At 40.5% G+C, this 16,583-nt stretch overlaps 1 protein-coding gene across 1 annotated transcript; it reads left to right on the plus strand.

Moving 5' to 3' along the window:
* Positions 1-2,162: 2,162 nt before the first annotated feature.
* Positions 2,163-9,429, plus strand: LOC125535409 (disease resistance protein PIK6-NP-like). The gene is made up of 2 exons (XM_048698465.1): positions 2,163-3,225; positions 7,326-9,429. The coding sequence occupies exons 1-2, from the start codon at positions 2,173-2,175 to the stop codon at positions 8,607-8,609; spliced, it is 2,337 nt and encodes a 778-aa protein (XP_048554422.1). The 5' UTR covers positions 2,163-2,172; the 3' UTR covers positions 8,610-9,429.
* Positions 9,430-16,583: the final 7,154 nt, after the last annotated feature.

Consider the following 16,583-nt stretch of genomic DNA (forward strand, 5'->3'; position numbering starts at 1 on the left):
GGGGACGAAGAGAAGCTACGAGTGGGAGGAGGCACAGTGCGACGTGATGATAGAGAAGTGGTACAAGTGCAACTACTGGGAGGACCCTGACTACGAGTGGCAGCTGCAGCGCTGGAGCTCACGCCTCGCCCAGCTGGCCGCGCTCGACAACGAATGCAAGCGCTGGGCCGCTTCAAGAAGGGCACGTGCGCCTGCCACGCCGCCCTAATTAACAAGACTTTGATTTTCATCGATCATTTTGATAGGAGTGTATATATAGGCGTACGCACGTCCTGCTTTCTAAATCCAACCATCGTTAAGCGGTGTGTGCTTGAATTTTAGTTATACTCCATATAGTAGTGTTTGTTCATTGTCTCGTCCAGTAGATCTTGTCCTTTTTTTCATTCAGTCATTGTATCACACGAATTGATTACAATCTCTCTCTTTTTGTCCTTTTTTTCCCATTTGCATTTGGTTGAAATTTCTAGTTTTAATTTTAGGCATTCAAACCACGACTAAAGCTTAATCAAGAAATCAAACGACATTACAAATAATAAGTTTTTCTAGTTATAATTAGCCACTAAACAATGTCGTCAAGCAATGTTTAGGCTATACGCAATGTAGCCATTTGACATTGCTAGAGAGGGGCTCCCGACGCCGTTTACTCGTTGTCGAAGGAGGATAGGAGCACCTTGTCGAGGTCATCGTTGGAGTCAGGGTCGAGAGGTGTTAGGACATACATAGCTATGCGTGCACACATTCTACAGATGTTGGATGACAAAGGGAACCATGAACGAGAACATGACATGCATGGAAGCAATCCTATGATTTAACCATTTGGATACAAATTGAATACATAGAAATAGTAGAAGTTGGTTGTCTCGCACCTAGTTTATAATTCAAATGAGTCGTTTACATAAATAAAAAATCATAGTTGTAAGCTTCGATTACAAAAGTAGTTACCTCTCTATGTTTTTAAAAGAAGTTCAGAAAACGACGATGGCGAAGACCGGTGGTGGTGGTGGCTGCGGATGCGGCCGGTGAAGTGTCAGATGAGAGGGTGGCGCCGACATGATTTGAAGTTCAAAGAGCTAGCCGCGCCGCTATTTATAAACCAGAATAAGCCGGTTGTCCTTTCGCGACCACTCGGCATACAGGGAGGCCAAATGTTTTCTGGTTATGAAAAAGAAAATCGAGAACAGCCGAGTGTCCGATGGAGCATACTCGGTTTACATCAACGGTCGTCAGGCTAGCCTTTATGTGCGCCGACGGCGGGCCACGTGACAACAGACTTTGCCGTCGTTGTACTGTATTTTCACTAGTCTGACGGCTTACTCTCTCGTAAGCTGAGTGTCGCTTGTAAGCCAAATATCTGTTATTCATCCTCACGGCTTACTCTGACGTAAGACGTGTTTCTTCTGTTTGCCGTGTACATTTTGATGCACGCTCGATGTATCCTCTTGTAAGCCGTCAGACCATGTTTTAACCCTCGGCTTACTGCATGATACTCCCTCCGTCCGCTAATACTTGTCGCAAAAATGAATGAAAATGAATGTATGTAGAATTAAAATACGTTTAGATATATCCATTTTTCCGACAAGTATTTTCGGACGGAGGGAACACTAGGCAACGTGTTTTTTTCATGTAGTACTATTACAATAATCAATCAAAATAGTTTAGGGACCATGCACTTCGCCCTTAGAAAAAAAAACCATGTCCACGGAGCAGGCAGCTTCATGGGAAAGCTTGGTTAATACGCTGTGCTCTTTCCAGGAACAACAACACGATCATTTCCTATTCATCTGCAGTTCAAGCTGATTCGTTCAAACAAAAGTCCGAAGTAATTAACAACCGGATCGGCCGGCAGTTTGACGTCTTCTTTTCTTTAAGGAAGCAAACTCCATCAGGAAACCAAATCGGCCTTTGGAACGCATCTAAACTAAGCTTTTTCTTCAAGTTCAGTGGCACGTCGTTAGCTTAGCTTGAGAATATTCTCGCTAGCGCGTGCTCCTCGAAATTTCTACGTACTCGTTGCCAGGAAAGAGGGGGAGAGCCGGACTAGCCATGTCATGACATGACGCTCAACCGTCCGGCCGGTACTTCCGTCATGTGCCCAGCAAAGTTATAAGAGATAGAGATAGAGATAGAGATAGAGAGAGAGAGAGAGAGAGAGAGAGAGAGAGAGAGAGAGAGATGGAAGCGACGGCGGTGAGCTTGGCGAGGTCCGTGCTGGACGGCGTGCTGAGCAGCGCGGGCTCTGCGGTCGCCGACGAGGTCGCGCGGCTCCTGGGCGTGCCCAAGGAGGTGGAGTTCATCCGCAACGAGCTGGAGATGATGCAATCCTTTCTTAGGGTGGCCTCGGCGCGCCCCGACGCCGCCGCGCGCAACGACACCGTGCGGACCTGGGTGAAGCAGGTGCGCGACCTCGCCTACGACGTCGAGGACTGCCTCCTCGACTTCGCCCTCTACTCTGCCACCGTCTCCTCGTCGACGTGGTCCTGGCTCCCGGCCCCCCTGGCCGAACGCCGCCGCATCGCCGCGCGGATCCGGGACCTCAAGGCCAGCGTCGAGGAGCTGAACCAGCGCAACCTGCGGTACCACGTCATCGTCGACCACTGCCCCCCGATGCGCGGCGTCGAGGTGGATGTTGGTCAGCAGCAGCTGCTCCCGGACCAGGACGTGCTCTCGGCCGCCGAGGTCGCGTTCCAGGAGTGGGACATCATCGGGCGAAGCAGCGAGAAGGCCGAGCTCAAGGACAAGATCTTGGGCGGCGACGGCGGTAAGCTGGGCGTCGTGTCGGTGTGGGGGATGGGCGGCATGGGCAAGTCGTCGCTGGTGAGCATCGTGCGCAACGACCCGGTGCTCCTCGACGCGTTCGACTGCGGCGCGTGGGTGACCGTGCCGCACCCGCTCGACAACGCCGACGATTTCAGGCGGTGCCTCAGAAAACAGCTCCAGCTCGGAGCGGCAGCGCACGACGAGCCGGCGGACGCCATCCGGGTCCGGGAGCACCTCAAGGACAAGCGGTACGTGATTGTAGTCGATGATCTGCTCTCGCAGGAGGAATGGACGCATGTATGGCAAGTCCTCAACTTCCATAACGGCAAGGGAAGCCGTGTAATCGTCACTACGCGCCGCCAGGACGTCGCCCGGCACTGCGCCGGAAACGTTGGTGAGGGGTATGGCCTTGTCTACGAGCTCAAGCCACTTGGGGATAATGAGTCCATGAGTCTCCTGTGCAAGAAGGTGAAGTCCTCCAACTTTTATTTAATCTAATCTTAAATTATTATGTCAATTTTGTGTTATACTTTAGTGGTGTACTTGTTTAAATTGTTTTATGTAGTGGGAGCGCAATTGTGTTGTGCATACTAGTCTGATGATACTACGTGCATCAATGCACATGATGCACGATCCGTTAGTGCAACAAAACAAATAAAACTATCCAAATGATAAGTGCAACACGTGTTGCACGAAGCAACATGGTCCAAACGCCTCCATTATTATCCATTTTGCCACATCAAACAGATTCCATTAGTGATTTTTTGGGGGGGTTTAGAATTTAAAATGTTTTATTTCTTAAATAAAAAATCCAATTAAAATTTTGTTTTCATCATTAAATCCGTCTCGAAATCTTCAAAACTAGATCTCATATTAATATGTTTCAATGTTTTTTTTTCTGGCCAAAAGATGCCATGATGTTGCACTGAAGTTGCCATACAGTTTACAATAAAGTTGCCATGATATGTTTCATTAATTTTTTTCTTCTAGATTTAAAGCTACTATTGTATTTCAACTACTTTTCATGGTAAACTTTATTAATTGATGACGGCAATTTGTAGTAATTAACCATGGCAAATTTAATTCATGAATAATGGCAAATTTAGTTTACAGAGGCAATTTTAGTATTTTGACCATGTCAATTCTAGTATTTTGAGCATGGAAATTAATTTTTGTATGAACCATGCCAAATTTTAGTGCATATATCATGTCAATTTTAGTTTCTGGTTCATGGCAAATTTGAGTCGTTGACTATGCATTTTAAAAGTAATTGACGACAGATTTCTTTTTAACTATGAACCATCTGAAAGTTATTTCATGCATCATGGCAAATTTTAGTAATTCTCCATGGCAAGTTTAGTTTCTTAATTCACTTTTCTATAACATGTCAAAATTTACTTTAAATGTAGAAGAAAAAATAGTTAAAACATATCATGACGACTTTAGTCTAAACACCATGACAATTTATATGCAACAGAGATGGCAACTTTTTACTGCCAAAAATATCGTCGAAACATATCGATATGAGATCTAGTTTCGAAGTCCTCCTCGTGGCTGATTTAATGGTGAAAGCGAATTTTCAATCGGATTTTCACTCAATAGATAAAAAATAAAGTTTGAAATACACAAAATATTCCAGCTGACATCATCTATTTTTGTCTCTGTTTTCATGCATGTGTGAAAGAAACAAAAAAACTGACATGTCACAATGAGTGGCTAGAAGGGAGTTTGACCCGACCTCCTTCAGCCCACACGTGTGGGCGGAATTCCTTCGTGCCACACGTGCGACACTTATCAGGGTCCTAAAACTATTGCAAAAGCAAATGTGAGGTTGTTCTCTGTTTATATTTGGAAACAAGAAAACAACAAAGCATCTAACAAAACGATGTATAAAAAACTTTTTTTGATTGAATTTAACACGTTGCCATTTTTTAACAAAATGTGAAGCATGAACCACACAGATTTGCTATAAACGTCCAACAAATATACCGTCCATGACCACACGAAAAATATTGCAAAACATTGACATATGATTGACAAGCATGATTTGTTGAGGTGGCATGGTTACATGGATAGACTATTGCGATAATATAACTTATGACTACATGCATTTCTTACTCATGTGGGCATAGTGACATAGAGTGGAAACAAAGCTAGTGGGTTAATTACAACATTTAGGAATAGATAACAAATATGAGACTGAAAAGTTGGGTGCTAGAAAGCAATTAATTGTGGTGCTATAGTGCTACCAACTTGCGGTAGAACTACCGACTATAAAGGTGTTATGAAAGTTTCTAAACTCGTTTCTTGGATTATTTACAAGCGGTATTCAAGCTCTTATTTTTCAACATTAGCCGCAGCCTATATAGGTTATGTGAGCTGGGTTCAAAACGTCGTGAGACAGTTCAGTCCATATCCATCTTTGATAATATTGGCATAAGATGTATGTATGATGTTAAACTAATTATATTCATTATTTATTTACCAATTGAGCACGGTTTTCCTAAAGAGGAAGGGAAAATATACTATTCATTGAATACCTTTTCCTCTTATTAATGTGTGTTATGGTTATGAGCTAAATTTTGTTGTATGTTAGATTATGTTATGGTCTATCTACCCAATAAAGTTTTAGTATTTTATTAACTTTTGAGTAATCCCATCATGCATTATTAGCATGGTAGTACCAAATTATATCCCTCTAGCTAGTAAGGTTCAAGTGGCCTCTGCATAAGCCTGCTAAATCCATTAGTCAGAATCAATTTAGCTAACTCCATCAAACTCAAGTTGCAACCAGAGAACCAACATGTGACTGGGTGGTTAGTACCGTGGTTAGACCCCAGCCTAACGGTGATCAAACCTTATATTCTTTTAGTAGGAGGTCATATTACCCTTGATGGCGAGTCACCTATGGTCATTTTGTCAAATTTGAAGCTCTGCAGCTTTGGACTTTAGTAGGCGCTATGTGGTCTTGGGTGTATGGTGGTGGTGAGCATGTCTGTGTGCAATACGATGTACTTTATGTTTCTCCAATAAAGTAGGTTACTTTGTAGTACTAGAGTTGTTCTCGCATAAGAACAAGCAAGTGATGTAAACAATAAATGTTTGCGAGGATTAATATTGATAGAAGTGTTCACGAATTTGCTAACTTACAATTACTTGGTTAGTAGTGAAACCCAATTTATTTCCATTTTTACCGATTAGACCGTGTCTTTCTATTTCGCAAGCATCCATCTATTACACAACTCATGAAGTTAGTCATTTGACTATATCTTTCTCTTTGGGTAGTGAATACAAGGAAGTTGGGCTAGAATAGAAAGAAGATTTAATAGCAAAATAAAAGTACTCCAAAACTTGACTGTTTTGAAATGAATACTAGGGTATTTAAATTGATTCAATTATAGTACTTTACCAAAAATGAATTTTTGAAATAATTTTTTCCTCCAAGATATTTGGGAAACAATAAACTAGAGTTTGAGAGCTACATATTTATTAGGTCCAACAAGGTACCACTGCCATTTAGGGACATAAATTCTTAAGTTAATCCATAATATACAACTTCTCACATTGGCCTAGGGGCAAAAAAGGAGATCTACATGGTTTATTTTAGTGAGGCAAAGATATATAATTTTAGGTTAATGAGAAAGTACACTGCCTATAGATGTGATCTGGTTAAAATGGTGTAGGTTGGTTCTAAAAAAAGATCTATTCACACTACATATAACAATGTGTCTAAATACTAAGTATCAACATAATATCATAGTATCGGTAAAATATCATACAATAAAGTACATATCTACCACGTGAATTTCAAGGACGCTTCAAAACTCAAAGTGTTCACATTCTCAGCTCTTGTTGGATAGTGAACTTGCTAGGGCATGAATCCACCAATAAGGGTTCATATCCTATTAGATTGGAGGTATGGACGAACATCATCTAACCTGGTGTGGATGTACATAATGTAGGGAGAGAAAGAGAGAATTGAGGCCCTAGGGAGGCCAAATACAATATATAGGACAAACAACTCACCAATCTCTCTCCTTCCACACCAGAAAATGAGATGTTGAAAAACGAAACCGCCATATCCTCCATCAAGTGCCAATATTATATGATCTTTGCAGCTTTGTTTTATCGAATGCTTGTATAATTTGAATGCATGTGGATGTCACTCTTGCTCCCCTATTGCTGAACATAGCGAGTGGTATATGTGATTAACAAAACTGAAATTGGAGTTCTAACTTGTTAGGAAGTCCAGAAGAAATTACATGATGTTAAGCTGATTAGTCTACACGATGAATTGGTATCTGACTCTTAACTACTGCAATATAATTTCTACACAAGTGTTCACACCTTGCGACATGATAAAGAAGTGTTTGAAACTTGGAACCTTCCCATTAAACTACTAGGACATGTGCATGTCAATTGACAAGAATTGGATACCTAGGTCCTCAGTCATTTCTGGTAGAATAAAAAAATCCATTATATAGCACAGAGCTGCCTACTGTAGCTTTTAATATATTTATTTTATTTTTTAGAATACTAACAATATGTTATGTTTCCATCATTTGTAGGTCTATAATACAAGTAATTTTAATTTGCCTGTTGAAATGGAGGAGCAAGCCAGCCGTATTTTAAAGAGATGTCGAGGTCTTCCACTCGCCATTTCCACGATAGGTGGTCTCCTAGCCAATAGGCCGAAGACAAGCATTGAATGGATGAAGATGCATGAACACCTTGGAGCAGAGTTGGAGTCTGATCTTCGCAACATCACAAATGTGATTGTCTCAAGTTATGATGGATTGCCATACCATTTGAAATCAATCTTCATATACCTCAGTATCTTCCCTGAAAACCAAGAGATCAGATGCACCCGCCTATTGAGGCGGTGGATGGCAGAGGGCTACATAGCAAAGAACCGCGATATGCCTGTGGAGGAGGTAGGGGAACGTTTCTACAATGAGCTTATCAATAGAAGCATGATCCAACCCTCAAAGAAGAAGATTATCCCTGGTGTGAGAGTTTCTCACTGCATGATTCATAGTATGGTGCGGCAGATCATCCTATCCAAGGCAGTTGAGGAAAACCAACTCTTCCTCGTTGAGAAGCAGTGCAATGAGGTACCACAGAGTAAGATACGTCACTTGGTAGTATCTAGGTGGAAAGGAAGGGAGGAGAAGCTAGAACACATAAATCTGTCATATATTCGATCATTGACGATTTTTGGAGAGTGCCCTGTTTCCCTCATCTCTCCTAAAATGCGGCTTCTGCGAGTGCTGGACCTAGAAGACACAATCAATATGAGGAATGAAGACCTTAGGCACATTGGGGAGTTGCCTCACCTTAGTTACCTTTCCTTGAGAGGAACAAAGATATCAAAGCTTCCATCTTCTTTGCAAAAACTTCGTTACCTAGAGACACTAGACATTGAAGACACAAAGGTGACAAAGCTCCCTCATGGAATTTTTAAACTTGAGAAGCTACGTTATCTTCTTGCTGGAGTGAACTTCTCAAAAGATCTATTGCAAAAGCTAGTGCAACCAGAGATGAATAACAAAAACACAAACCTGTTGGGAAACATGGCACCTTTTCTATGCTGCAATAGAATGGATTATTGCAATATTTCCAACATGGACCAACTCAGTGTAAGGGCTCCTAAAGGTATCGAGAAGCTAAGGAACTTTCATATGTTTGGTGCATTCAATGTTGGCCAGGGCAATGGTGTAGGAGGGAGGCTCGGGAAGCTGACTAACCTGCAAAGGTTAGGAGTCACAGTCACAGGTCTCACTGAGGAAGAAGGCCGGGAGTTGTGCCAGTCAATAGAAAAGCTTGGTCGACTTCAGCGACTTGAGGTGTGATCTTATTCTCTTGAGTTTCTTGCAAAAATGGATGAATCATCAACACCGAAGCATCTAGCTTCACTCAAGCTGTTAGGCAATCTATTCATATTGCCCAAATGGATTACGTCGCTTAATGATCTAGCCACGGTGAAGATGCTAGGAACAAAACTACAACAGGGACAAGTTGATATCCTCGGAAACTTGCGCAGTCTCGCTGCCCTTTGCTTGTGGGAGAGATCCTACAGAGGGGAGTCATTGTGTTTCAGTGCTGGTAAGTTTCCAAAGCTCAAGTTCCTTGATATTGATTGGCTAGACAATATTGAAACTATGGAAATCAAGGATGGTGCAATGCCTGAGCTTGAGCGTCTTTGGCTGAACAACTGCAAAGCACTATGTGACAGTGGTGAGGGTTTATCCGGAGTGCCGTATTTGCCAAACTTGAATGAGCTTCTTGTGAAGAAATGTGGCGAGAAGGAGAATTTGATGGAGATACTGCAATGGCAGGTTAGTGAACGCAGGAGGCGCCCTAAGTTCCTAATTGGCAAGTCCATTTTACCTACAAGCTCAAAGCCAAGCACAAGTGCATTAGCTGTACAGTGAGGATTGAAGGCCTTTCAACAATATGTTTTTTGTTTGTGCATGCAATTATGTAAGCTCCTTATGTTTTTCATTTTAACTTGGTTGCAACTCTAAGAATATTTCCTGCAAGCTTGAGAAAATGAAGTGTAATATTTCTCTGTTCGAATCTACTTATTTAGTTCGACGGCAATATGGGTGGACGAGACATTGACACACTCTTTACGAAAACCTAGAATAAAGAGAGGGTGAATGCATGTTATATCGCCTTGTGAAATTCAAGTTCAATTTTTTTTTGTTGAAAAATAAAAATGGTAATGTGGAGGGTTTGCATGTGCTTGATGATAAGGATGGCTTGCATGTGATGGAAAGTGAAAAGTAGAAAGTTTGCATGCGCTTGATGATGTGGATGACTTCAGGTGCATTTAAGCAAGTGATCTCATTCCGACGATATTCGTTCGATGGGGGAGCATTCTTGTCGACTACGAGGCGCATGTGATGACTTTGTCAATCTCAAGATGTTATGTCGGCTGAGTATCTCAAAGGTGCTCAGAGGATAGAATGTGCATGCTTATGTTCATAGGGATGCGTGTATGCACTGACAGAGCTCTTCTTGGGCAAGGTAGGGTGTCGCCCTACCTTGATGGCATATACTTGTTTATATGGGCGGAAGCTCATGTTCGACGCCTTAAGCACTGAATAATTCCTGGCGCTCAGGCGCCCCTCCGTCGTGAGCCAGCCTAATATGAAGATGAGGGCTTGTTCACAATTGACTGTAGAATTTTCAAGAAAATGTGAAAAATTGAATAATAATTGAAAATAAAATTTCCCAAGTTAAAAAATATGCGTTAAAAAAAGTTCACGAATTTCAAACAAGTTCATGAACCCCAAAAATTCATGAGCTCAACAAAAGTTTGTGGGATTTAAAAAAGTTCACGAATTTTAAAAAAGCGTGAGATTTGAAAAAGAGTTCCCGAAGTCGAGAAAGTTCACGAGTTCAAACAAAGTTCACTTCATTTGGAAAACTTTCGCGGGATTTGAAAAAAAATATGCATCTGGAAAAGTTCACAGATTTTAAAAAAATCACAAAAACAAAAAATGTAAAGGAAAAAAGTGAATAGGAAACCAGGATAAATGGATGGAAGCTTGTAGAAGCTTCCCAAAACCGCCTAGAAGCTTCTAGAAGCTTCTTACAACTGGCTGAGTCTCTACTGAAAAATAAACAATGTCGCATATGTGGGATGCCTTGATTCACGTGCAAAAAGTGTGCATGCCCGAAAATAAGGTAGAATTAAAAAAAAGGAAAAATGGGCCGAGCTCAATATGGCAGGGGTGTAATCATGTATTTATATACAGTTAATCCAAGATTCGAAAAAAAGTTAAATAATATTTGAAAAATGGTAATCAAGCATTTACAAAATGTGAAATATGTACAGAAAAATGTTGACTAGGTACTAAAAAAATATTAAACTTTTTTTGAAAAAAAAAATTAATCAAACATTTGAAAATTACTAAATGTGTTCAGAAAAAATGTTGACCATGTATTAGATAAATTTTAAATTTCTATTAGAAATTTAATAATCAAGGATTTGAAAAATTGTAAATGTGTGTAGAAAAATGTTGACCATGTATTAATATTTTTTAATCAAATATTTCGAAAATGTTAATTGAGCATTTGAAAGTTGTTAAATGTGTACTGAAAAACATGGAGCATCTATTTAAAAAGCGTAAAACTTGTATTAGATAAATGTAGTGTTACTATTCATCACCCAGGGTGCAGAATAAATTATTCTTCACCCGAGATAATCTTACGATCGCTTCTTAAGTAAATTATGTTTACAATATAAATAGTTACATGCATATTAATTCAATATGTAAATTTGGTATAAAAAATAAAAAATATAGGTTATAAGACCAGAAAAATCACATTTTATGTATGTTTTAGACTATGTTCTTACATTCGTAATTTTATATAATATAAAATAATTTTTATGGCGAGTACATATTTTCTTACGTTCTCTTTTAGGTATGAAATAAGACAAAATTTACGAAACGTAAAAATATGTTGCATTGATGTCAAAATAAAGAGGGGGTGAAGAATAACTATTCCTCACCCAGGGTGACAAATAGCGCGACCCTAGATAAATATTAAGGATTTGAAAAATAATAATTAAAATGTATGTAGAAAAAAAGTTCACCATGTATTCAAATTTTTTTAATTTGGTATTTAAAAATGTTAATCTGGTACTTTTTTTAACACAGTACAAACGCAAGCGCTCATATACACGTGCATACACTCACCTCTATGAAAGCACATACGCACACCCTATCCCTATGATCACCTTAAAATTTATGAAGTCACGGTAGGCACCTCGTCGTCGACGGGAACGTCTCCTCCCACTGAATATGCATCGCCGGAAATTCTGAAATAAAACCAGGAATAAATGCGAGCACCAGGACTTGAACCCTGGTGGGCTGGGATCCGGCTTGCCTGCTCCCTTCCCATGCTCCCATCCGTTCTCCCACTTCATCCTGCGACTGTCTTTTTTTCTTTTTCCTTTCTAATCTAACCATCCCCCTGATTTTAAGGGGGTGGGGCCGGGCCTTATTTTGGTCCAATCAAATCAAGCCACGTACGCGGGAGCAAGGATGGGCGCACACAAGTCTCGTCCGGTGGGCTGAGGATACCATAGTCACTCTAACCATCCAACCATAGGTTGGTTCCCTCTAACTTAAAAAATGTTAAATGTATATTGAAAAATGTTACAATGCATTCAATAAATGTTAATATTCACATATTAGAAATTTGTATTAGACATATACCCAAAAATTATATATAAGAACAATGAAAATCAGAGAGAAAACACAAGAAAACCTATAAAAATGAGAAAAGAACAAACAAAACCAAAGAAAAATGTAGTGAAAACAAAGAAAAAAACAGTAAAAACAATGAAAAGAAAGAAGAAAAATCAATGAAAAAAAAAACAACAACAACAAAATAAAAATAACCTGAAAACCAGTGGAAACCCGACCCTTTTTATTGGTCGTGATCGTGACCTACTAATTAAAGACGAACCAGTTGGTGGCCCAGTGGCTAACAATGCAACATTGCAGCCTTGCCAAACATGCTTTTGATATGGATGTTGGACACCATGTGTGGCTCATTAACCCTCCAAATTTGAATTGTATCCCTATGAACGCTAATCAATAAAGGAAGTGTGTTAATTCTCAAAAAATAAATAAAAATAAAGGAAGTGTGTTTGGACCAAAAGAAGGAGATCGCAGGATTGATTCCTGTGGGACCCTTTTTTCTAGTGTATTATTTTAACACGAATGGGCGGGCCCGCAATAGTAAATGCTTCAGGTGAGACCGAAGGAAAACTCGCCATAAGAGCATGGCTAATAATAAAGCCTGTTGCTGGCTATATACTAATGCCATGTCACATATAGCCTTTGTAAAAGTACACTCATATAATAAGCCAGCTATTAGGTTGGCTATAGTATTTAATATATGCATGTGAAGACACACACTTGATTGGGAGAAAAGAAGGCTGCACTTGTTCACACGCTGCATGCAAGCACTTTTTCTAGTAACCTGTGCTAGCGCCCGGCGACTGATCAAGCGCCCGCTGCGCTCTCTCTCCTTCTTTCTCACCCTTCCAGCTAGGATTTCAATGACTTGGCATGTGTTATAGCCAGCTGACTAGGCTTATTATACTTGCTCTAAGCGAGATAAAGCCTTTGCGCTAGCTAATAACTATGGCTGGAAAATAGCTAGATAAAAGATAAGGCCCTTCGTTGGCTCAACCATGCTAGTTGGGCTCGGCCTAACCAGGTTTTTTGAAGCAACTGAGCCTAACCCCTCCATTCCTTAATGTAAGGTATATAATTTTCGGCAGGGTGACCAAGGCACATAATTTTACATAATTTAGGACGAAATTAACCTTGGCTAAATCAATGATTAGCATCAACTAAATCTTTTTTTTTGAAAACCCATCCATATATTAATCAGACAAACCAAGATTCTTACAATCATTCATTACAAAGGTAGCCACGCAGGGCGGAACACTATTACATAAGACACCCTCAGACCTGGTATTAAAACAAAATTTAGCAATCTCATGCGCGACCCTATTAGCCCGCCTATCAATCTTGGCAACCTTGAAATCCTTTATGAGCTTTGAGAAGCTCATCGCCTCCTTTTTCATATCAACAATAGGAGACCTGTCAATGGATTCTTTCTCTAGAGAAGCTGCAACATACGCACAATCAGTTTCTAAAATAACCGGTGTGTGAAGAGTAATACCGATGTATAACCCGGCGAGAGCCGCACGAAGTTCTGCTTCGTCCACGCAAGTGCGGGCTGAATAAAATCCCATGAAGAAATCAAGACTTCGCCGAGATGATTCCTGGCAATAATCCCGACACTAGCTGCTCTCATGCTCTCCACAAAACTAGCATCAACGTTTATCTTAATATACCCTTGGTCAGGGGGTTCCCAATCATGACGAAGATTCACGTTTGGGGTAACATACCTCCAATTATGTGTCACCCCCTTGCCTTTGATGCTGAAATTAACTTGCGCATAGTTTTTTCCTTTAGAGAAAGATTTCCAGTAATTTTCCACAAAAGTAATAGAGGAAGATAAGAATTATTTCCCCTTTCCAAAGATCAAGTCATTCCTCAGATGCCACGCTCTCCAAAGTATGAATAATACTTGATCGTGTTCCAACGACCCCAATTGATCAAGCAGAATCAATATCGAGTCGGGCCCCGTAAGTCTGAGTAGCTCCTCACTAGGAATATTCCACACTTCTCTCACTGCGAAACGGAAGACGCGCGCCTTTGGAAAAGACACAAGGGCATGGAAGGTACTCTCATCCTCCACCCCACATATAGTGCACCTGCCTGACACCGTTTGGTGGTGAGTAACTCTGTTTACCTGGGTAGCCAAACTGTTGGATGCAGCTCTCCAAGCAAAAATTCTTATTTTTTGAGGAACATTGGCCTTCCAAATAACATCCCATGCACTCCTTTCCTTGCCAACGGCAGTGCTGGACATTTCAGTCTCACCCTTGCCATCCTGCAGATTTAATGCCAGTCTATACGCACTTTTAACAGAGAACATGCCATTTTTCTCATAGTGCCAAGCAATTATATCACCCTCACCTCCAGTCTGAATACGTAAATTTAGGATCTCATCAGCATCATGACTATAGAACAAGTGCCTTATTAAGTTTTCATCCCATCTTCTTGTTCCACTCATAAATAATTCAGAGACCCATTTCAGTCTAGTGCGGTTCTTTTTGACTAAAACTCTGAGGCCGGAATTTCTAGGTAGCCAGTTATCTCTCCAAACATTAACATTTTTTCCATCTAACACTCTCCAAATCACCCCTTTTTTTAGCAGATCTAGTCCATGCATAATGCCCTGCCAATTCACGGAAGTAGCTTGCGGGAATGCAGTATCCAAGATGTGACCATTGGGATAATATTTGGCCCGCAAAACCTTAGCACATAATGAATCTGGACTCACCAGTAACCTCCACGCCTGCTTAGCCAAAAGAGCTTGATTAAACAACCTAAGATCTCGGAAGCCCATGCCTCCCTCTCTTTTTAGTTTAGTGAGTTTATCCCACGCTAGCCAATGTGTTTTCCTTCTGTCTTCTTCATCTCCCCACCAAAAATTTCTTATAATCTGAGCCAAATCATCACATAAGGAAACTGGGAATTTAAAGATACCCATGGCATACACTGGTAGCGCTTGCAACACTGCCTTGATTTGATTTTCTTTTATACCACTTGAGACATATTTTTCAATCCAATCTGAAGCTCTTTTAATGCCTTATCTTTTGTTGATTGGAACTTGCCCACCTTCATTCTACCCTCAGGTACCGGTAAGCCAAGGTACTTATCTTCAAAACCTTCTGCGGTAGTATTAAGAATAACCATAGTGGCCACTGATCCTCCATACTACATTTTTGCCAAACTTGATGGAACATTTATCGGGGCTCAGACGCTGACCCGTTCCCACCTCATAGCCCGACAAAATATTTTTAATGACTAAGGCTTGATCTATGGACCCTTTGAAAAACAAGAGACTGTCATCCGCAAATAAAAGATGAGAGATACGTCGCGCATGCCTGTTCAAGTGAAATTCCTTCAGAGCACCTTTGTCACAAGAGATACACGTAAATCTGGGAAGAGATACTTCCCCTTTCTTCACTATAATTAGAGATACATGCAATCAGAGGAGAGATTCTTTCAATTTTTCTGGAGGGCTAAAGACGGAATTACGAGGAACTAAAAGAAATGCATCTTACATTATGAAATTTTATCAAAAAATAAATACATCTTATATAAAGGAACGGAGGGAGTAGTTTCCAGCGATGAGAATAATGAATTTTCTCTCTAGTATGTGGATTTTGGGACATAAGTCTATGTGCACCCGTTTAAATAATTTCATTTTTTAATTCTTAAAAAATATTTCATTTTGAAATAGTAAAAAAATAAACTTGAAACTTTTGGTGACAAACATAGTCTAGCATAATAAACACATTTAAGATCTCATGACAAAATGAGTTATGTAGTATTCTGAGCGGAAAAAGGAAAATTGCTGCTATAAAACTGTGAGCTGTAGCGGTTATATATTATTGATTATATCGTATTTTGCTCGGAATATGGGATAAATAATTTTGTTCCCAAACTTTAAACATGAGTATTATGATTGACATTGTATGTTGCCAAAAAGTTTCATTTTTTTACTATTTTTAGTATTTTCTATTTTTTCCAATTCAGTTGTGTGCACACCTAGGTTTCACGATGTATTTTGTTTTCTCTCAAAGAAAAACAAAACAAGAACATATTGAGCCAGCCAGCAAACTTCGGTGACTATCCCTGAGCCGAGCCGAGCCACCCAACCTCATCAATGGCTCTAGTGTCAGCAACGATTAGGCGGACAACGATGGATGACGACTAAACGGGCCTACGGACGCAGCTGTGGAGGACAAGGATCAGCGAGCAAGCGAGCGCAGTTGCGTATTTTGTTCTGACTTAAAAACCCAAACTTAAGGAATATTTTCAGAGGAGGATAGAACACTAGCTATCATTGCCCCATTCTTCTAGACGTTATTAAAGCTTTATCATTGATATGTTGTTTGTTTGTTTGTATTTAAATATATCTATACTTTCATTGTATTTGTTTTTTTGGATTACATATAGAAAGTTTTGTGTGGGGACACATAAAAATATTAGTGTGCAACGCGATATGGCCTCATGCGAGGTCTGGCCGCCGGCAACGCGATATGGCATGCGGGTACCGGAGGTGGAGGTGGAGGGGTGGAGCGGTGACAATGACCGGAGGAAGAGCCGGACTCGTGGTTGTGCCTGCCCTTGCGCCCGGAGATCCAATGCCAT

The sequence above is a fragment of the Triticum urartu genome, chromosome 2 (genome assembly GCF_003073215.2).
Source record: "Triticum urartu cultivar G1812 chromosome 2, Tu2.1, whole genome shotgun sequence".
Taxonomy (NCBI): Eukaryota; Viridiplantae; Streptophyta; class Magnoliopsida; order Poales; family Poaceae; genus Triticum; species Triticum urartu.